The sequence below is a fragment of the Patiria miniata genome, unplaced genomic scaffold, assembly GCF_015706575.1.
Source record: "Patiria miniata isolate m_02_andy unplaced genomic scaffold, ASM1570657v1 HiC_scaffold_2, whole genome shotgun sequence".
NCBI classification, from domain to species: domain Eukaryota; kingdom Metazoa; phylum Echinodermata; class Asteroidea; order Valvatida; family Asterinidae; genus Patiria; species Patiria miniata.
Genome location: NW_024037058.1, coordinates 19,515,323 through 19,538,706, shown reverse-complemented (window position 1 = coordinate 19,538,706; position 23,384 = coordinate 19,515,323). Strand labels below are relative to the sequence as shown.

At 40.2% G+C, this 23,384-nt stretch overlaps 2 protein-coding genes across 2 annotated transcripts in view; one reads left to right on the top strand and one right to left on the bottom strand.

Annotated features, from left to right (window-relative positions):
* The window catches only part of LOC119726799 (inter-alpha-trypsin inhibitor heavy chain H3-like), a 40,418-nt gene that overhangs the window by 5,608 nt on the left and 11,426 nt on the right, over nt 1-23,384 (top strand). The window contains exons 2-6 of the mRNA XM_038198657.1: nt 2,659-2,739; nt 4,211-4,383; nt 5,540-5,650; nt 7,019-7,157; nt 8,319-8,600. Coding sequence (XP_038054585.1) covers nt 2,659-2,739; nt 4,211-4,383; nt 5,540-5,650; nt 7,019-7,157; nt 8,319-8,600 — 786 coding nt within the window. The remainder of the gene's footprint in view (nt 1-2,658; nt 2,740-4,210; nt 4,384-5,539; nt 5,651-7,018; nt 7,158-8,318; nt 8,601-23,384) is intronic.
* On the bottom strand, nt 14,422-19,418 carry LOC119726800. Its single transcript, XM_038198658.1, has 2 exons — nt 18,790-19,418; nt 14,422-14,977 (listed from the first exon to the last, which is right to left on the bottom strand). Exons 1-2 carry the CDS (start codon nt 19,311-19,313, stop codon nt 14,806-14,808), a joined length of 696 nt encoding a protein of 231 aa, XP_038054586.1. The 5' UTR covers nt 19,314-19,418; the 3' UTR covers nt 14,422-14,805.

Here is a 23,384-nt window from a genome sequence, read left to right as displayed (position 1 = left end):
TGTTCTATAACCAATTGTTTGGGTTATAATTTATGTTAAATTCAACCAAAAGTTGTAGTCATACAAGACCAAATTAAATTTGGTCTTGAATGACCCACAAGTTTTGGTTGAAGTTAGCAGAAATTTTAACCCAAACAATTGGTTATAGAACAACCCAAGTTTGGGTAGTTCCAGTTTTTACCCTTTCTTTGGTAAAATTAACCCGGGCAAATTTTCAGTGTAGCCTACTACCCGTTATAACAGTTTCATGACTAACGATTCAGGTATATTTTTCCTATAGCATCGAAGTAAAAGAGGTTACTATACTTCGTAGCACTGACAAAATGTATGGAATAAAATCAAGATATTAAAGTGCTCACCGATGATAAGAGGAAGCCCAATTTTCGGACGGTCTGTCCTTCCTCTTAATCAAGATCTGGTTTCCTCATGTCATCGCTGAGCACTGTTATATGTTTATTTTATTCCATATTTATAGGTTTTCTCGCACATTTTTAAAAACTTGTTCATTCAAATTCATAAACGGTCTCGAGACGACTGGAACACGCAAATGTGAATTTAGTCGTTGCTCATTCCAAATGATCAATGGTCAGTCAATTTCAACATTTGTTCATTCGATGTCATCAGATTTCAATGGAATTCATCTCACCTGATGACCATCTACATAATGTAGGGATTGGATTCGTCTTTGTTCAATCGATTTCACGAAATTTTCGATCAAATTCATCAGACAGATGCGCACGCTGGTACAACCATTTAACATTTAACACGGTGTATTGCTAGACAGGAAGTTGAAAGTTTAACAACCAATACAAAGGACAAGAAGAAGAACTGAATTGACTGTTTCCGAAAGATGTGGAAATATGAATGCATTTTGCTTTTCATAAGTACATCATTAAAAGCCTACTGCATAGCACGCGAGGATATGGATATGCCGCCGATTGATTACCGCGTACGGGACGAATAACGAGAGCATTGACCAAGGCTAGGGTATACCTTATTTCTTTCAGTTGTTGACGCATAAAATTGTCTAAGAACTAAATGTATACACAAATTGAATAAATTACAATTTTACGTAATAATTATTACATGAAAAATGCTTATTTAAGGTTATAGACCTACGTTAAAGGGAATATACAACATTTGCAAACATCAACAAATAAAACTACTAAGTTTTTACGACATACCTTACTAGGATGTTGGTTAATGACAGTCTAAAGCATCCTGTAAAATTAAGGCACCAGGTGTGAAGACATTTTCAAGAAAATGGTATTTTTGTATAAATTTCCAACGGTGGTCGGCCGACCACCGTTGGAAAAACCTAACTATTTTTAAACTACTGCTCCAAATTTACCATTTTTTTCAGTCAAATTTGTGTTTGCTATTGGTCTCATGTTCATGAACGGGTGCAGGCCAGATAGACTGGTTCCTTTTTAATACCTTGCAATTTTCCGGCATCTATAAATTGATCCATTTCATCTTTAGTGGAGTCAGGGAACCAGACTACTTGAACATTTTTGTTTTTCTTGGCTTTTCCAGCATTTTCGAACACAAAACTTCAAACATGTCAGTGTAACAATATTTGATCTGTTATACTAACCCCTCAAATAGTTCATTTTTGAAAATTACAGCAAAAGCCAATGATGTACATTCCCTTTAAAGGGAATATACAACATTTGCAAACATCCAAAAATAAAACTACCATGTTTTTGCGAAATACCTTAATAGGATGTTGGTAAATGACAGTCTAAAGCATCCTGTAAAATTATGGCACCTGGTATACTGTCATTTTCAAGAAAAGTGGTATTTTTGTATCAATTTCCAACGCTGATCGGCCGATCAGCGTTGGAAACAACTGGCTTTTTTTCAAATACTGGCCCCAATTGACCATTGCACTTGTTTGCAATCGATTACAAACCTATATGAATGGGTACGAGCCAGCTAGACTGGTTCCCTGACCTTACAATTCCCCAATGTATGTAAACTGCTCTGTTTCTTCTTATATGGAGTCGGGGAACCAGACTACAGGAAAATGATCGTTTTTCTTGGTTTTTATAGCATTTTCGAACCCAAAACCTCCAAAAAGTCAGTGTAACTATATTTGCTTTATATTTCCAACCCCCCAATTCCATCCATTTCTGAAAATTACAGCGAAAGCAAATGATGTATATTCCCTTTAAACAAGGAGATACAGTAAACAGACACGACAAAATAAAGTATAAAAAAAGTAGAAAAGAACAGATGAAAACATACAAATACCGAAGACAGCATACAATCATGAGACGAATTTAAATGAAATGTATGTAACATTGATTGCAAAATGACAAAATTGATTTATCTGTCGCACGTTGGGCAATTGCAGAAATTGTTTGAACGAAGTGCGAAAATGAGCGACCAAAGACGAAATTAAACGTGGGGTATGCAAGATCATGAATTTTCAAGACGAAATTAAAGTAAACCGTTTATGAATTTGAATGAAATTTTAAACTGTGCGGAAAAATCTAAAATTAAAGTGTGCACCGATGATAAGAGGAGAAGCCCAATTTTCGGACGGTCTGCCCTTCCACTTAATCACGGTACTGGCTTTCATACGGTGAGCACTGTTGTAACTTTATTTTGTTCCATATTATTATTCCATTTTGTGTGATATTTATTTTTTAGCGACAGGAGCGATCCGCCGGTTCTGGTTCTGGGTCCGACCCCTACGGGTACGAGGATGACGAGGATTATGCTAACGTTAAAGTAAGCTTGTGATTCACTTGTGATTGATTTGTGATATGATTTGTGATTGACTTGCGATTGACTTGCGATTTGCTTGTGATTGACTTGCGATATGACTTGTGATTGTCTTGTGATTGCAGGGGCGGGTCCAGGCATTTTTGCAGGGGGGGGATTCATCAGCAAATCATTGCTAAAAATGTTTTGGCCGGACACTTGGCCTCCGTAAAATCAATAGATTGCGGGGGGGGGGGGGGGGAGGGCTCGTACCGAACTTTCATTGGGGGCGCTGTTTAAATCTGACGATTACTAACATTATATTACAGAAAAGTGTAAAATACCCCTAACCAAACTAGGTCTGCTGTCCGTATTTTGTGCACAGCAGTAGAATTTTTTTGGGTGTCAGAGCAGGAGGGGGGGTCGCATTATTTTTAATGAATTTCTGTGAAAATGTGGGGGTTTTTTTTGACAGAGCTAGCGGAGGGCGGGGGGGGGGGGGGGTTGTACCCACCCACCCCATCCCACCCCCCATAATTATAATTGACTTGTAATTGATTTGTGATTTGAATTGACCTGTGATTGTCTTGTGATTGACCTGTGATTCGACTTGTGATTGACTTGTAATATTTTTTGTGTAAAAATGGACGGACATTGATTTTTTTTTTTTTTTAGTGACTTGTGATTTAATTCTGATTGAAGTAAATGATTTATGATTGACATGTGATCAGACTTGTGATTGACTGGTGCCAGACTTGTAATTGACTTGCGATATGGCTTGTGATTGTCTTGTGATTGACTAGAGCCCGACTTGTGATTGACGTGCGATTTCACTTGTGATTTACTTGTGATTTGACTTGTGATTTACTTCTGATTGATTTTTGATGACAAGTAAATTGTGTATGATTTACATGTGATCGGGCTTGTGACTGACTGGTGCCATACTTGTAATTGACTTGCGACATGGCTTGTGATTGTCTTGTGATTGACTTGTGATTGACTATAGAGCCCGACTTGTGATGTACTTACGATTGACGTGCGATTTGACTTGTTATTTACTTGTGGTTTGGCTTGTGATTTGACTCATAATCTACTTGTGGTTTGACCTGTGATTTGACTTATGATTTACTTGTGATTTACTTGTGATTTGACTTGTGATTTGACCTGTTATTTGACTTGTGATCGACCCATGATTGTCTTGTGGTCTTTTTTATGGTTGACCTGCCATTTGACTTGTAATTCGACTTGTGATTGACTTGTAATTTGCTTGTAATGACAAAGGACGGACATTGATCTGACTTGTGACTTGCTTGTATTGATCTGTGATTGACTAGTAAATGACTTGTGATTGACTTGTGATTTGACCTATGATTGACTTGTGATTTGTCGTTGTCACTTGACCTGTGAATGACTTGTGATTGCCTTGTGACCGAGTTGTCATTACCTTGTGATTCGACCTGACGACAAATCTCTACCCTTCTTTCCTGATCCTTTGCAGCAAACGCGAGTCTACAAACCAGAAATCCACCATTTCCACGTCGACGCCTCCATCACGGCACGCTTTGCCAGCACGTTAATCAACAGCATGCTGGTCAACGTGGAGGAATACGCGCAAGAAGCAACCTTCTCCGTAGTCTTGCCTCAGGAGGCCTTCATCAGCAAGTTTGTCATGTAAATATAGTCTCCGTGTTTTCCGATAAAACATAGTTTGAGCAAAATGAGGGCGCTGTGACGAAGACAGTTAGCGAAACAAAACAGACTTTAATCCAATGTGATGGACATCAGTTTACATGCGTCAGTTTACAAAAAAAAATAAAAAAAATATGAGCGATGCCTGTGTGCTACAGACCTTTATCATGCTGCCACCATTTCAGTCATGTTCCCTATATCCAATAACAGTACTGAATGATAATGTTTTTGAGTAAAAAAAGAACCAGACTATTTTTCCTTCCAGCCACACTTTAATTAATACGTTGATTCGAATGGGGGGAAAAATAAAAAAGTTGGCAACATGATAATAGTCTCTTTCCCAGGTTGCAGCATTGCTAGTATATCGTTACTTTGGGCGTGATCCCTGGCTACATGGTAAATACAGGTTAATTGCTTGTGACTTTAGCGCCACTCGAACAAAAGGCATTGACAAATTGGGGAAATCGCCAATATAGAGTTGGCTATATACATGTATTTATAAATATGCAATAAATTCAGGATATGAGTTAAGGCCAAAAAAAAAATAAAAATACTCGGTCTCTGGTCAGGCCAAAGTTCCGGAATTGATGCGGCGACGCGTTTTTTTTTCAAGCTTGGATTGTACAGACAAGGTGGGGTACTATTTTACTTTTTTGCGTCCTCATGTACATTGGTGTCCTCCATAATTTGCCTTGGTGCCCTCGATCATTTGCCTTGGTGCAATTTTCCATTCCTTGGTGATCCTTGGTACAAATTTTTTTGAGGAGGTGCGGCAATAGAGGCCGCTGTTAATTGGAGCTACCGCAGAAAATTTGGGGAAAAAAAGATTGACGCGCATGATTAAAATCGAAGCGCGCGCTGACCAGAGACTGTCAATTGTGATAGAAGACGATTTATAAATATATATGTTTTTACTTATGTTGATTCTTTGACCGAAAAGATATTTATTCGAATAGGAATAAATATGTGCTTGGCCGGTATAAACAAGTCCGTTTAATACCGGCTGTGGGCCTGGTCGCTGATAATATCCCTCCCCTTCGGCTCGGGTTATTATCAGCGTCCATTCCCTCAGCTCGTCTTAGCAGACTTGTTTAAGACCGCCCAAGCACATATTTATTCCGTTATTTATCTTCGATAGGGTGATCGACGGTGTTGCGTACGAGGCCGAGGTCAAGGAGAAAGAAAAGGCACAGAGGGAGTACGACGCGGCGAAGGAGCGAGGCCAGACGGCCGGACAGGTTAAACAGCAGTAAGTCCAGTTCTACCACTGCATGTGTAGATCATGAACACTTGAAATCAAACAGAATCTCGCTGAAAATTTGCACGCATCAAGTATGCGGTTGGACTTGTTAAAAGGCAAATGGATAAACTGAGTTACATGTAATCCCACAAGTTACCTATAACGAATTGTGAAAAAAGCTTAAAGATTGTACTTGTACTAAATACCCCGTGAATTTATTCCGTCTGGGTTCAACAGTGCCAAAAAAATCCCATAGCCACTAGTGCTAAATGCCCATACTTCAAAATTCTTTAAAAAATACTCAGAACTCTCACAGGTATTTAAGCTGCACAGAAAAATGATGATCGTCATGTCATCTTTCAATTTCTGTTCATTTTTTGGTGGGTTGACTATTGCCTTTTCGAGAAATTCTCGCCCAAAGAAGACGACACTTATTTTCCCCAAAGCGGAACGGTAGCCATCTTGAAAAACGATCCCTCCACAACATGGCAAAATAGCGCCACTTTCGAGCCCAGTTGTATCCCAAATGCTCAGAATTGGAAGCCCCGAATCCGGGCCAGAGGTTCATTGCCATATCTCTTCAATTCCCCAATTTTATGGCACTCAAAACTCTCTAATATATAATATTTTGAGGGTATAACTTTTATTCATGAGCTCGGCGGATGGGTTTAGGCACCCCAGCTTGCTGTCGTTATAGATGAAATCACGAAATGCATGTTATGCGCTCTGTTCACAAGCACCCCCTCACCGGCAAAGGAAGTACACTTGGGGGTGACCGACCGACGCCATCTTGCCTGACTGCAATTTGTTTGCCGCGAAGCGCGGCCACTGCGTGTAAATAGTACAAATCCCCTGGTGTACGTGCGTCACACACAAGGAACGGTGCGCGTCAACCAGCGAAATGTCCCGCCCATGGGACGTCGTTGTTTGGAAAGGGCGCCCTCTTTTGGTAGCGCACGGAGCTCATAGGCCTATGATTTCCAACGATCAGTAAATTGACTGATTTTTTGAAATAAAAAAAAAGTATTATGGACGAAATCGTGTTTCGCGATCAAACGGCTGCACGCATGTCATACATACATGTATATGCCTTTAAGGGGTTTATATAATATTTATGACGCTCCTTTCCCGTTTCGTTATCAGGATCTGGGGTGTATATAAAAATATTACATGGTGCAGTGCATTGTGTGACACTTGCGCCTCATGTGATCCCATTTAATTGCGCAAACATACACTTCTGAGTGATTTTTCAGTAAAATGGTCTTTGGAATTGAAAAGTAAAGTTAAGGGCAAACGTTGAATTGCTGTTAGATTGTCAGTTTTCACAGTTTGTCGAGAACGGTAAAGAAGAATATTGTTTTCATGAATCCTTTCCAGCGAGACCAAACCCAACACCTTCAGCGTCTCCGTCAACGTTGCGTCCTACTCGGCCGTGCTGTTCAACTTAACCTACCAAGAACTGCTACATCGCCGCCATGGTGTCATTGAATACAAACTTACTATCGACCCTGAACAGGTATGGACAGGCTTACAATTGCGTTCCCGCATGCTATTTTCGAGTTTCACCCCCCCCCCCAAATATTGCCGTCTTTTAGCAATGCAAAAGTTAATCGATTTTAAATGAGACATCGGCCGAAAAAAAAATCGGCCCAAATAGCTATTGAAATATGGCTGTCAGACAATGACTCTGTTCTCGCGGGTTAGGCCGGTTCCTGTCCCACGATATCTTTCGAAAATGTACGGACAGGCAGCTAGCCAGCTTGTAAGCGGATTTGTTCAAATTCACTCAGTTAAATACTGGTATATTACGCAGGGTTCGACCTTCACTTTTTTTCGCTAGCCAGCCGGGCTACTGAAACAGACTCTTAACTAGCCCGCATGTTTTTTTTTAGCCCAAATACAAACTGGCGTACTTTCAGGCTCAATTCTGAGGCAATTTTGTCAGTGTTTTCAAAAACAGATCTAATAATTTAACCCTTTAAAACAGTTGATAAAAATAGACCCAAATTGATACAGGTTTGCTTTCTGAATTTCATGATTTATTTCTTCCTGTCCCTTCATCTTTGCCGTATCCCAATATGGTTTTTGACTCGCCAGCCGGGCTACTTAAGGAATAGTTTGACTAGCCCGCCGCTGTTTTGACTACCATTTGGTTAGCGGGCTATATACCGCTAACTTCGAACCCTGATTACGTAAATAATGCTTGCTGTAAAACCTTTGTGAACAATTTCAGTGCCATGAAATTTAGTCGGAAATTCAGAAACGGTGGCGCCCGGAAATAGGGCACAAATTCGGTTGAGTGTGTACCCTAAACGTGGCGCACTTGAATAAATCTCGGAAAATCCCAAGAGTTAACATTTGAGAATTTCTTTATTTTGGATTACTTTTGCGCCAATAATTCGAATTTTGTTTTCAATAACTGTTCAATAAATAAACGTGAGTGGAATGTTTTTCTTCAATGTCTCATTCAAAAGTGAATAAATGTTTGTATTGTTCGCAAAATCATGACAATTTAAAAACAAAAACAAAAATTCAGGGTGTAACTCGAAAATAGCACTGGGGAATTTTGCATAAGTTTGCTCAATATTTGTTTTATGCATCGTTTTGTTGAAGCGTGCATCAGAGAGCGCTTTGTACTTAGTAAACAAATCTGTTGGATTTTGTTCGTACTTTCCAGGTCGTTAGAAGTCTAAAAGTTGATGTCCACATCACAGAACCACAGGGTTTACTGAAAATGGACGCCATGTGGCAGTCCACTGCCGCAGGGGGCAGTTCCACCAATGACGTCAGCAGCCCGATACAGGATGTGGTCTATCTGGAGAGGATGTCGCAATACCGCGCCCATATTAAGTTCCACCCAACTAAGGACCAGCAGAAAATGGAGCGCGCGAATGGAATCGTTGGTAACCTGCTCCTGCAATACGACGTCTTGCACGACCTGAGTGCCGGGAGCCTGCAGGTATGTATTTTGAATTCAGTAACAGTTGGGCATCTTTCAATCTGGTCCCAATGGGTGCACACCGGTAGATAGGCTTAAACCCATCCGCCGAGCTCGTGAACAAAAGTTATACCCTCAAAATATTCTATATTAGGGAGTTCTGAGAGCCATAAAATTGGGGAATTGAAGAGATATGGCAATGAACCTCTGGTCCGGACTTGGGGTCTCCAATTCTGAGCATTTTGGATGCAGTTGGGCTCGAAAGTGGCACTATTTTGCCATGTTGTGGAGGGATCGTTTTTCAAGATGGCTACTTTTCCGCTTTGGGAAAAATAGGGGTCGTCTTCTTTGGGTGAGAATTCCTCGAAAAGTCAATGGTGGACCCACCAAAAAATGAAAAGAAAATGAAAAATAACATGTTGATCATCATTTTACCGTGCAGCTAAATTACCTGTGAGAGTTCTGAGTATTTTTAAAAGAATTTTAAAGTATGGGCATTTAGCACTAGTGTCTATGGGAATTTATTGCACTGTTGCGCCCCCATGGATACGATCTTGCTGCGCCATGTTGTTTCCCACCATGCTTTGCACGATCGTGAAGGAACCCGTGGGTGCGTTCGAGCGTGTTACTCGTGTTAACACGAGTACTACTCCTAAGCGCCCGAACGGCAGGATACGACCTGCGGGTTAGCAATCAGAGCATACTCTCAGTGAAATATACTCTTGCATATGCAGGAAGAGTAATGCGCACGCAACAGTTTCCTGAACTATAGGGAGTAGCAAAAGTAACACGCTCAAACGCACCCATGGAGTCGAGAATGGGCATCTTGTTGTTGTTTTCTCCTCATGAATTGTGCAATTCCTGTATTCTTTTCCCGTCGATTTGGAAAAGCACTCTTTATACTCAAGGCTTAATTTCTTCACAATGGTTGCACATTTTGTCAGTTTTTTTTCTCGAAAAGATGGGCACATCTGTAATCGTGTTAATATTGTGTTAGTTTCAAACGCGTCAAAAAAAAAAATTAAATTTAAAACAAAAATCACATATTTTTGTTAGCTCAAAATTCACACATCTTGTCTCACAACACATCAATCACACAGAAAACGAAAATTGGAATGAAAATTTATACTTTTATATCTCTTTCCTTCTCAAAAACATCACGATTTCTATTAAATATTTGGAAAAAATTGTGAGGACAGACATCACGATTTCTATTAAATATTTGGAAAAAATTGTGAAGACAGACATAGTTTGAACAATACATGTATAATTTTGATATAAATTATTGTTTGTGTGATAACCTCTTTTCAGTCATATTCAAATACATTACAATCCTTGTCGTAAATTGGGAAAAATTAATTTACCTCCATAGTTAGCGTCCAGTAATATAAAACAAAATTACCTGTCTTTTCACAACGGTTGCACATTTTGTCAACATTTTGTTTTCGAAAAGATGAGCATAATTCTGCAATCGTGTTAATATTGTGTTAGTATAAGCCATCACTAAAAAAAAAACTTAAAATTTAAATTTCAAATGAACCACGCTCAATTTCCAAAAAAAAAAAGTGTCAACGTAAATACACACATTTGTTATCTCAGATTTCCACATCTGGTCCTACATGCACATAAATATGTGCATAACTAACGTAATGTTATATTAAACTAACCCCAATACAAATCAATCACTCAGAAAACTAAAATTGAAATTTTGATTATAATTTTATGTCTCCTTTTCTTTGTTGTAAACATAATCACGATTTCTAATAATTGGAAATGTCGCGAGAAAAGACATATTTTGGACACTTTTATTTTGATATATTTTGTGTGTGATCGCCACTTTTCAAGTTATATTCAAGCAATCATTTTCGTAAATTCGGGGGAAAAATCCATTTACTTCCATGGTCAACGTCAACTAATATAACATAAAATACCTGTCATTCACACTACTGCTATTTTCTCGCATAACATCCAATTACTGTTTATTAACGTTGTAAAGAAAAACATCAGTCACCACAATTAAGAAACTATATACAGGGCGAGTAAAAAAAAACGAAACTCAAATGTCGGGACTATTTTTTTAGTGAAGTTCTGCATGTAGCACTTTCAAAATCTAGCATATGAAAGCCCAATGCATAAGCTTTCTTTTAGTACAAGAATCATTCAAATAACTCATGTACTGTTCAAGTTACAGAATTTTAAACACAACCACCGTTTTAAAGTTCTGTCCACGGATCACAAAAAAGGTGTGCGTTCTTTCAGCAAAACGAAAACAATTCACACACAAGTCATCCCTATGTGATTTGTTTTTGTTTGGCAGAAAAAAACACTGAACTTTTGTGTGATCCGTGGTCTCGACAATTGGTTTTTTTTTTTTTATTTACCCTGTATTTCACATACTCTTCACTAGAATGAGGTATTTGTTGGTTAACACGGACAAATATCGCTCAGCAAAAGCAGGTTACTGGTTATTTTGAGTCTTATTAATATGGGCTCCTTTACCTTATATGGACTCTGCATCTAACACGTGACCTGTCACTTTCTTATTGGGTACATTCGACTAGCTTACACCTGTAAGTGAAAACTTACACGAGAGCGTTCGATTAGCCATCACGTGATGTCTGCCCGGTGTCAACCGCCACTGCCCCCAGCTTGCGAGCGGGTCTCTGGTGGCTGCCCGGGTGAAAGACGGTAAGCGGAAGATTTCCTGGCTAGCTAGATTGAAAATGGCGGGAACTTGAATACGAATTGAGTACAATGAAGAAATTTATTACACAAATATTGCCAATAATTAAAGGTGTTAAATTGGATGGACATACTTTTGATAATTCACAGCACATCTTCCGATTCCAGCACTTACTGATCTGGTTGCAATGATCAAACTAATTCCATTTTACCAGTGGAGAAGTTGACAGTATGCTTGGTTTGTTTACATTGTAAAGTCCGGCCTCGCAACAACCTTTGACCTTAATTTTCCCAGAATGCCAGGTGAATACACCGCAGCTTTTGATTAGCCTCATTCCGTGGCTTCCTCGAGAGGAAACCCCGTGTATACACGGGGAAGCTACTCGAACGCTCCCAAAGAAAAACATCAGTCAGATTGTGAAACTGTGTGATATTTTACAAATGTTCTTTAACTGGAATACTGTTGATTCTATCTGTTCTGCTATACAACTCACAGCAACCAGCGGTCAATCCCGGAGCTGCTAAATAAGCACAGAAAGGGTCCATGCGATGAATTTTTCTTAGGGGCCATTCAGAATTTTCAATGTTTTAAAATTTCGACTTTTTTTCCAAATTATTTTGACCCACCCATCCACACCTAATTTCGATTAATAAAAAACTGAACATGACTGTACATGTACATGCACTTGCATGTACATGTACTTGAACACCATGTACATGTGTGTCTAGTTCAGTGACGGCGTGAAGTTGTTGGTCATCCTCTTTTATGTGATAAAATATGTGATACCTCACCAAAAAGTATCTTTTAACGAAATTCAATCAGAATATTTATCCATTTTTTTTGTTAAAATGTTTAATTGTTGTTTTACTTGTTGGTGTCCCTGCCACACTGTACGATGGTGTAGCCGTGCGTTACGCACGTGGATTGTTTACTTTCGTTTTGACGGGGACTTTATTGAATAGAGTCTGGTGACTGTACATAGAAGTTTCTTTAAATAAAAGTCGAATCGTTCATTCGTGTGCACTTGTGCAAAGCAGGGGCAGTGGTTCAAGGATATCCAGTCGATTTGCAGAAAGTGTGCAAGAACGCGACTTGAATGCTTTTATGTGTCCACAATACAACGACGCTTTTTAGTTATTTCACTGTGTGACACAGTGAAAAATGTTGAAATCATAGGCCTAATGGCGTCAGCGATACTTGCTGGGGAGCTCTTGCGTACGACTTTCTGTACTTTGGTACTGTTTTTTCCAGGACAATTGTGTGTACGGTAACCCGACGTACCAAGATTTTTAAAGACGAAATTGCCGACCTCAAAATTGTTAGTGCCATATTTGGCAACTATATGTGCGTTATTAGTTGAATTAAACAAATGAACAGGTTAATTAAACATAGTACCATTGAAGGTACCTAAAAGTAAACATAACAGCATAGAAGACCGACAGACGAACATAAAATGTTACAAAATAAACATATTTGTCTGGATAATTTTTTTTAGGGCGTTACCGGCAAGTTAACACAAACTTGGTGTCAAATAGATCATGAATACTTTTCTTTGACTTTTCATACAAGTTTACATAAACTTTAACTGTATGACCTGCAGTGGCGTAGCCACGGGGGGGGGGGGGTGCCATCCTCCCCCCCCCCCCCATGAAACCTTGTCGCCCAACCCCCAGTCGCCTCCCCCACTTTTAGATTTTGAGTTTCGAAAAAAATTATCATTGATCTACATGACGCCCCCCCCCCCCCCCCCATGAAATGTTCAAGCCCCCCCCCCCCTAAAAAATTCCTGGCTATGCCACTGACAGTACATACAGGGGACGAAGTTGGAAAAGAAACACGCGTCGCGATATCGGAACGTTTGCGCGTAGTTCAGGCAAGTCAAAAGATCTATCTTTCTTTGTTTTTTTATCTTTTTTTTCCATGGAAAGTGAATTTCGATTTTCAATTATTTAGCTTGACCCACCCACCCACAATTTGGAAAAAAGATCGAAATTTTAAAACACTGAAAATTCTGAATGGCCCCTTAGGAACACATTTTGCACACATTGTCCTACTCCTCTTAAATGTATGAGAACTATTTGCAATCCCTTTTTGGTTAATTTTATTTAAAGTGCACTTTTTTAAACATTTAATAATGTCCGTGCTTTTTCCGGACAACTGAGGACGCTATTGCTGTGATGTCATTTCAGGAAGAGACTGCTCAGTTTAGGGGTTTTCCGTTCAAATAGTGAACCAAAACTTTGCTTGTTGAAAACACTTGTGAGAAAGGTTTGCTCATTAGCTTGCGGGTCATGTACTGACACAACAATGAATCACCAAAGAAAAGAACATGAAGGACAGCATAACACGCCAACTTCTGGTAACTTTTTGTGCTGAAAGTAACATTGAGGTGTCTGCCCATGATGACATCACGGGGTTGCTCATGAATATGTAAATTCTCATTCGCATATGTAAATTCTCATTAGCAATACGTAAATTCTCATCAAAATACCCTTGAAAAGGCAAAACGGTAATTGAAAATGAGGTAAAGTTCGACACAGAAATGCATTTTCAAGAATTGCGTTAAAAAAATTACATTACATGGGCCATTTTTTAAAAAAATTACATTGCATGAGCCCTTTAACCACGGAAAAAAACTCATTCAGCAAAACCCGTACCCGTGTCATTTGAAATTGTGAGTCCTGCGAAATTTGGCATCTTTTACCGTATATGATGGACTCTGCCACGTGAGTGACTGTCACATAATAGCATGCGCAATACAAACAATGAGTCTGCATTTCATAGCGTCCACATTTCATATCACACCGGCCAAAGGCCAACATGTCACGCGACATTGCTTTTGATCCGACTATGCGTTTGTTTTTTAGTAGGCTGACTTCTTACTCACACAATTTGGCAATTTGCCGAGCAACAGCTGGTTTCTTCCTGCTATAGCTCTTTGTAATTGGACCACATGGAAATGGAATGAAGCATATTATATACATGTAACCGATACACTGGGCAAAGTCCCGCCAAACCCTCCAACTAACACACTTTAATATGCATCAAGGCCTCAAAATTGTTGAATATCACTTTGAATACACATTTCAGATATTTCAGAGCAACGGAGACCATGACATTCGTATAAACTAAATGAAGGATTTGTAGCAACAACAAGAATTGACAACAACATTTCGACAAGTTTAATATTTCATAGTTCATTAAAACATTCCTTATTAAATACTCCATAAATTTCAAATTGGGCACCCCAATACAGCTGTATTACGAACGACGTGGAAGTTTATTTTTTTTTCGCAAAAATCGCTATTAAAAAGCATCAACGATTACTGGATTTGAAACAATAATGCATCAGGGCCAACTATCATGGGGATGCAAAGCACACAATATTGCTTAAAAGATTTATGTGCTAAGCAAAAATGGTCCGCACTAGACGTCAAAAATGGTGGATCTTTCACCGTTCACGTGATAAGGTCACGTGGACGCAAAACCTCAATATCCATGCTTAGCATATCTATGAAAGTTGCCCTGTTGACTGCTCCCCGTTTAGCTTGTCCAGTACTTCTCTTCTCGTTGGATTGGTTCGCTGGGGTCCTTCTGATGCGCTCGGTAGTCGAGGAAGACCGACCGTTTCAGCTGGAGTTCCTTCGAGTCCAATCCGTCGGGTAGAACACCGGTGTGGATGCGCACAGTGGTGTAGTACTTGGGACTCAAGTTACTGCAAACAACAATAAAAGTTTTTCCTTTTTTTTTATTTTCAATTTTCGTAATATAAATTAAAAATTTGTTATTGTTTTTGTGTTAAGTTAATTTAATTTCTGTGTTGTATTTCGTCAGTGTTTATATGTGTATCTTAGTCTTTAAATTTGTTCTTATTTTTGTATTCACACCCCTATATTTTACATATTTGCATTTTTGTTTCTTCATTCTAGTTTTTACTTTTACTTAATGTTCTTAGTGATTTTACATAATATTTTTCTTTTATTTCATTTTATTTTATTCTTATCATTTTATACAGGGCCCTCAGTAATAGCAGTTTTTAACTGATGAGGCTACCCTGTCTGAATAAAACTATAAATAAATAAATAAAACAAGCTCGAAATGGTCTCGGGAGCTGCGGGCAAATGCATGTGTGTTCATGCACGTGTGCCGCGATTGTCCCATGTAATTTTTTGGAAGGAATGTTTTCAGTACAAACATCAGGTTTTTTACCCTAGTGACTTAATTTTCCAGGACTGCATAAATTGGAAGGCGGTCAGTGGAGACCCATTAGGGGCCTGATGAACAAGGTGATTGATAGCCATGCAAGGCTGTTGGTGACGTTAGTTACTAACCAACGAACCAACTAACGGAGAGACACAACCATTTTTCGAGCTGCTCAGCCGCAGCTAAAAAAGCAAGACAATTCGGCAAGCATAGCTAGGAGTGGGGGGGGGGGGCAGTGTGAATAATCAGAGGGGTCAGGGGTTCGAATCAGCTGCAGGTCATAATGTTGTGCCCCAGTGTACAAGCCACTTTACTCCCACTTGCCTCTCTCCACCCTAAATGTGTAACCGGCGTTAGCTGGGGAGTAACATGCGATGGACTAGCGTCCCATCCAAGGGGAACAGAAATAGTCTCATCAGTGGTTTCATGCTACTGAAACCATGAAATAAACGCCGGCCTGATGGGCCGGCCACATTGGCTGGTGTGACAGACTTTACTTTTACAAACCTACTTAAGCGGGTCCCAGAGCGCGCAAAATTGAATTCAATTGATTCATAATGGCTAATCACTGAAAGTCTTTTCATGCAAATGGTTGACACAATGGGCTGAATTAAGCCCATTCATAGCGGGACAATTCTATGCAATAGAACTGCCCAGCTCTCATTATAGTCTGCCACCATTCTAATTCACAAGTGACAGTCAGAAAGAGAGTCAGTCAGTGAGTCAGGCAAAGAGAGAACACTGGTAGGTTGGCCATCTGGAAGCAGCAAAAAGGAATGCATCAAGTTCATCTTTAAGTAACAGAAAGGAGCAATGGAGTATGGACCATTGCGGATTCGTCCATAAGCTCCGCCCACTTTTGATTTGAATACATTTTCTCGCAGTTTACAGGACCGAGTTTGACCGAGCCAGCGCGGTCACCTGACCAAATGTCGAAATTTGGTACCCAAACCACTTGGATGTCCATGGTTGCCATGGAAACCGACCTAAAACGTTGGTTGTCATATTTTTTTGGTAATTTTTTTTTACAACTAAACATGGAAATATGCAAACTTGCGAATTTTTTTTAACTCATACATACAATTCCCATCGGCGTCATGTACCAGTACAACATAGGCACTCGTTTAATGTTTATAAATAAAACTATTGTAATTCTTCATACGCTTCAACTTTTAAATGTTACTGTGAAACGTGTTGGTTTTTATTTTTAGCAATGGGAAAAGCTTGATCTTTTAACAGATGTGCATTAACGACAACTGATCAATATTAACGAAAGTAACTTCACTATAATAATGCTTCAAAATAATTGTAGACCTCAAGTTTTAATTTACGTTGTTCAATGTTCATCGTCTGTTACTTGGGACTGTACAACGTTTGCTTTTGCTGCAATTTTTAGAAATAAATGGATTTGGAGGATTAGTATGTAATAGAAAATATTGTTAAACTGACTTATTTCACGTTTTGGGCTTGTAGATGCTGGAAAAACCAAGAAAACCTATCATGTTCTTGTAGTCTGGTTCCCTGACGCCACTTAAGATGAAACGGAGCAATTAATACACTTTGAGGAATTGTTAGGTCAGAGAATCAGTCTAGCAGGCTTGTATCCCTTCACAGGTGTGTAATCAACTGCAAAGAAAAGTCAGAATAACTAAATATGAAAAATTAGGAACAGTTGTTGAAAAAGGCCAGTTTTCTCCAACGCTGGTCGGCCGACCTGCGTTGGAAAAACACAGTTTTTCTTGAAAATGTCAGCACACCAGGTTCCACGATTTTAAAGGATGCTTTAGAATGTCAGTCCCTAACAATTCAGTAAGGTATTTCGTGATAATTTGATCATTTCGTTTTTTGATGTTTGCAAATGTTGTATCTTCCCTTTAACTTGAGATTGACTTGAAGGGAATATACATCATTTGCTTTTGCTGTAGTTTTCAGAAATGGATGGAATTGGGGGGTTGGAAATATATAGCAAATATAGTTAAACTGACTTTTTTGAGGTTTTGGGTTCGAAAATGCTATAAAAACTAAGAAAAACAATCATTTTCCTGTAGTCTGGTTCCCTGACTCCATTTAAGAAGAAACAGAGCAGTTTACATATATTGGGGAATTGTAAGGTCAGGGAACCAGTCTAGCTGGCTTGTACCCGTTCATAGGTGTGTAATCGATTGCAAACAAGTGCCATGATCAACTGGGGCCAGTATTTGAAAAAAGCCAGTTTTTTTCCAACGCTGATCGGCCGATCAGCGTTGGAAACTGTTACAAAAATACCACTTTTCTTGAAAATGACAGTATACCAGGTGCCATGATTTTACAGGATGCTTTACACTGTCATTCAGTAACAGTCCAGCAAGGTATTTCAAAATGATTTGGTAGTTTTATTTTTTGATGTTTGCAAATGTTGTATTTTCCCTTTGATTCCAACTGTGTAAAAAAAATACGCGACCAGTATAGGCCTATGTGTACACCGTCGTTGCGTAATCTTTCCATACTCGAGGTCAAATCTATTGTGTATTGTACGCATTTGCCTTTAAAAGACCTCTCCCTATCGATGTGAAAGGCAAACATGTATTTTGGTGCAAGACCGAACGAGCTGGTCCATCTAGCCACCATTCACGGGAGAAAATACCAGTTGGGTCAATTCTTTCTTATTCCTCCATGGTCCCATATGTTCCATGGGATCCCATTGATGTCCATTGTGTTCCAATGGGACTGAACATGGAATGTGGCACATATTCAATTGGAAACTTGTTAATTTATCCACGGGATCATCAGCCAGAACCGATTCATTCCCTTTGCTATTGATGGTGTCCCATAAAGTCCCACTGAACATGCTGAAAACTGTATTTTCCTGGGTTATTTCAGGCTATTAAGCGAGTGTACATTGACTGATAATTGCCTACTGCATTAAATTTTAATAGTCGTAGCACACAGCGATAATGTTGGGCGTGTCCAAATAGGCGGATGCAATAGGGGTGCTTGGGTGGTTAACCACCTCCCCCGCCCCTCCGACTGACCAATTATTTACACAATGGGAAACAAATCTCAAATTTCTTTAAGTTTCCTGATTTTTTTTTTAATTGGCCTCATCTATCTTCAAGACCCATGTTCTTGAAACTCAAGACCAAGACCCTTGACCAAGCGTGGACTTCTACCCCCCCCCCCCATCCCCATGCACTCCCTTCTGAAAATCCTGGATCCGCCACCTTGTGTCCTGTACCCACTTACTTGATCGCTTCCCGCCTATGCAGCTCCCCCTCCTCCCTAGTCCCCCATGCACTCCCTTCTGAAAATCCTGGATCCGCCCACCTGTGTCCTGTACCCACTTACTTGATCGCTTCCCGCCTATGCAGCTCCCCCTCCTTCCATGTCTTCCCCGCCTCTTCATTCCGGATCACAACCAAGTTGTAGTGGTTAGGATCCTCGGCCGACCAGGCCCCGGTCCCGTACAGCAGAATGTCGGGCTGCCCGCACATCAGCTCCTGCAGGCCTTCCACGATCTCGTCTGCCCGCGACATCAGCTCCGGGGCACGGTCGGAACGCCTCCCCAAAAAACCAACAAAGTTGAGCTTCTTGTCCGGCCGTGACGAGGGCCGATCGCCAGTAGTTGCTGCCGGGTGCCGCTCTGGGTAGAGGAGACCCACGGTATCGGCATGCCCGTGCGGAAACTGAGTCAGACAATACCTGCCGTCGTCCAGCCTTCGTTCCCACCCTTTGGCAGGATCGTAACCCCCTTCCAAAAACTCCCGTCGACCTTCCAAATAATCCAGGCATTCCTTACGGAAAAAGCCCAGCATTTCCCCCAAATGGGCAGCATCTTCCGAGTATGTTTCCACACGAGGAGTGAAATCCATGATTCCGTGACTAGTTGAATCCCTCCATGGTTGAATATGCTTGTTTCGGATACCGCAGAATAAACAGGTCCATGTACTGTATACATGTTTTAGTGTATAATATTGTTCACGTACACGTACATGTACATGTACATGTACAATGTACATGTACATGTACATGCATACGTGCAGCAAGCGGCAAATTAGTTCAAAAACGAATAAAATACATAAATACAAATTTGACTACTTTATTTCGCAGGTTTCTGAAGGGCAAAGTAATATTGCCCCAGGTGATTTATTTTCTTTTTCTCTTTTGTTTTTAAAAGTTGTCGATGGCTGTGACATTTTTGATTCATATTAAACATTTTATATGTTCGTGTTGTACTTTGTGGCCGCCCATACTTATCCTTGACAAACGGGGAGGATTATTTGCACAGAATCAGAGGTCACGCATTTACGTAGCAGGTCACGTTTTACATGCATGCGTGTCTAAAGCTCTGGTAGGAGCTTCTACATGGCACTTGGTGGTCGGTCGGTCGGTCTGTCTGTCTGTCTGTCTGTCTGTCTGTCCCCGAAAATTGACCAAAAATATTTGACCAAAATTAATTGACTGATTGACTAAATGCCATGCCGTCGTCATGCACTCTTGACGAAAGTTTTCAGAACACGGGTTTTGTTTCGATTGATGCGCATGTGCGTTTATTTTGCAAATGTCTGTCCCCGAAAATTGACCAAAAATAAGTCCCCTGAGTTTCTCAAAAAACATAACTACCAAATTGAAATTAAAAAAGGAAAGAAAAAAAATTATTAGTACTTAACAAAATTTGTTTGTAACATTGCACTTAATCCACCTGTCCTGAAAAGTTGTTGGTGACGCAAGTAATTCAGATCTGTAGGCCTAATAAAGGCCGCCTAAATACGGCGCGAACTTGAATATATTTTGGTCGATGTCTCATTCAAAAGTAAATAGGGGCCAAACCTTTCTTTTGCAAGGAAAAAAACACCAGAAATGTGAAAGCACTGGAAGCAGGCCTCTAGCTGTCGTCACTGTGTCCAAAGGTTCTGGAAAAATCAGATCCCTAAACGGGCAAGATATCAGCTTTTTTTTCTCACCATGCGCAATATTCCGAATGCCTGATCAATCAACAACCCATGTTCGGTGGATAATAAAGGTTTTATTCCCGTCCAATTTCAGCGAAACAAAAACAAAACAAAAACCCGTTCATTTTCATCAACACGCATACAACGTAATGTTGTACACGTGCATCGGGTCGACTCGGAGTTGATGAGCAGGCCAACCGACCCGAAACATTAAAGATATCAACCGAATGCGAACCGAAACCAATCTGAACTCCATTTTATTCCGAGCGGTCGGTCGGTCGGTCCATATAGGTCGGTCGGTCGGTCGGTCGGCCGCGGCCGGTCAGTCAGTCAGTCAGTCAGTCAGGTACATGGACCAATAAAGAGACACTATAAAAACACACGGATATTGAATTGTAGGCCTTTTATGAAGTCGAATCGAATCGGTACTTCGATCAGACAGCTGTCACAGTGGAATGAAAAAGGTGAAGTCCTTTCAGTCAAAGTACAGTTCCACGTGATATTTGCACTACGTGCTGTAATTTAGAGGTTCCTTGCCCGTTCTATAATGAGCTATCCGTACCCCTCCATAAAAAAAAATAATTGTTGAGATTTGTCCTTGTATTAAAGATGGTTTTGTTTAGGCAGAGGAGGGAGGGTGTTACTAATATGTTTACTTACTTGATAGCCTCATGTAGATGCAGAGGTTCCCCTTTCCACTTCTGACCAGTCGAATCATGTCTCGTGACCGCCAAGTTGTAATAATTACTGTCCTTCTCCTTCATCTCGGCATATGCATACAAGATCATGTCCGGGTTATCGGACAAACCGGCCATCAAATCACGAGTGAGTCTGGCCATATAGTCGACCAGGTCTTGTTCAAGATTAGCCCGTTTAATTCCGAAGAATCCCACGAAGTGTAGTTCCCTCGGCGGCTGTTCCGTGTGCCGGCTGCCCTCAATATCGTGGGGCGGTTGCTGTAGAAGATACCGGGCTGTCGCCGCGTGACCGTGGGGGAACTGGGTAACACAGTCCCGACCGTCCTCCAGTTGTCTATGCCAACCTTTAGCGTTGTCGTATCCTTCCGAGAAACCGCCTCGGCCCACTAAGAAATCCAAACATTCTCTCTTGAAAAAGGCCAGCATTTCCCACAGGTAGGCTGCATCTGTTGAATACTTTTCCACGCGGGGAAAAAACTCCATGTTTAACCCTAGCTGACACGGCCTGCTATTCTCCACGGTCAAGTACGAAACATTCGTACGTATTATTGTTATTTTTTGTTAGAATGCACTTTGACCTTCTTGGTCATTGTTACAACCATGAACGAATGCAGGTCATATTTGATTTCTCCATATATTACAAACAGCTGCATATGGTAAATACAATGTATATCTATTCATTGGCTCGACAGCCGCTTAGTCGGGCATGACATGGTCGCCAAAGCCGAAATAAAAAAAGGGATTAATTGCTGTAGTATAAATTGAAAGACCTATAGTGTTTATTTCGTTTTTTTACTCATTATAAACGTTTGTTTTTTTCGCAATATTATTTTTGTCACGTTTAAGGAGAGACGCAGTTAAGGGCCTATGCTCAATATCGAGTCGGATTCATAAAAAAAAAACGTCAAACAGTCGGTTAACATGTGCAACTGTTTGTAACTAAATTTGACTTTTAGGAAAACAAATTACAAACGTTCCTACATTAGGACACAAAAAAAGTCTCCGCTTTCTGGTATGCACGCGCGTCGCCGTAGCCATGCGCGTCGGCAAAAAGAAAAAGTTTTTTTTTCAATGAAAGATGATGTCTCAAAACTGCCAAACTCACTGGTTTGACTGGAATCCTGCTGCTTCCTAATTTTAACGTGTTTTTAGATTGGGTTATGGTCGAGAATAAGCTTTATGTGGCCTCTCTGGACTCCCATATATTTGCACTAAGTTTAGTCGGGCACCATTTGCAGTCATCAGCCGACATTTGAAGCAAAAAAAATCAGTTAAAAAAAAAAATCCGCGTCGCCGCACCACTTTTTGGTCAAGCTCCATACCAGAAACCGGAGACTTTTTGGGGGGCCTTATAAAAGCCTGGTGAATGGTTCTGTGTATAGAGAACTAAACATTGTGTTTAGCTTCTAGAAACGCTTATGTTTTTGTAGTATTTAAAAGTTTAATGTCATATCCTTTCAATTTTAAAACACTGTTAAAACATAAGCGTTTATAAGTTAAACACGACGTTTAGTGTCCCTAAAGAGAACCGTTCGCGAAACGTTTATAACTTAAACACGATGTTTAGTGTTCCTAATAAGAACAGTTCACGAAACGGTTATAAGTTAAACACGGTGTTTATTATTCCTATAAATCAGAACGGTTTTATAAGTTAAACACGATGTTAAGTGGTCCTAAACAGAACCATTCACGAGGTGTTCACAAAGTAAACGGCGGTGTGTAATGTTTCCTGGAGGTCGAATTTCAGTTCAAGTAGTTCATCTGCAAAACCTTCGAAATTGTAGACGTGGGCTGTTTAGCCCACAAAATTACCGTTTTTGTTGATACACCAAAACCTGAAAACAAAATAATAGCCCGCGTACGTGCCGGAGGACCAACTTGGGGACCTTGGATCCACCCTCGCTTCTTGCTGTACAGTCAAAGTGAATCATGACCCGCAGAGGGACAAGTAATGGCATCAACTTCAGGCTGTTCCAAAAATAACCAAGACACAAGTTCCAGTCGTAAGAAGTATAATACTTTCATTAATTATAGACCAACAACAAGGGGCCCACATTGGTACAGTCCGGACCATACAGTGAACTTATTATGAATATTGTGCCCCGCCTTCACGCGTAGGACTCACTTTATTAAGGGCCATGCAATGCCATATATTTTTTTAAATACAGTCCTTGAAAATGCACCCGTGTTCCCATTTAACCTTATTTTCACTTTTCATTTTGCCATTTTCAAGGGTATTTTGGTGCTTATGAAAATTTGCATATTCGTGGGCAAAACTGTGACGTCAATCCGG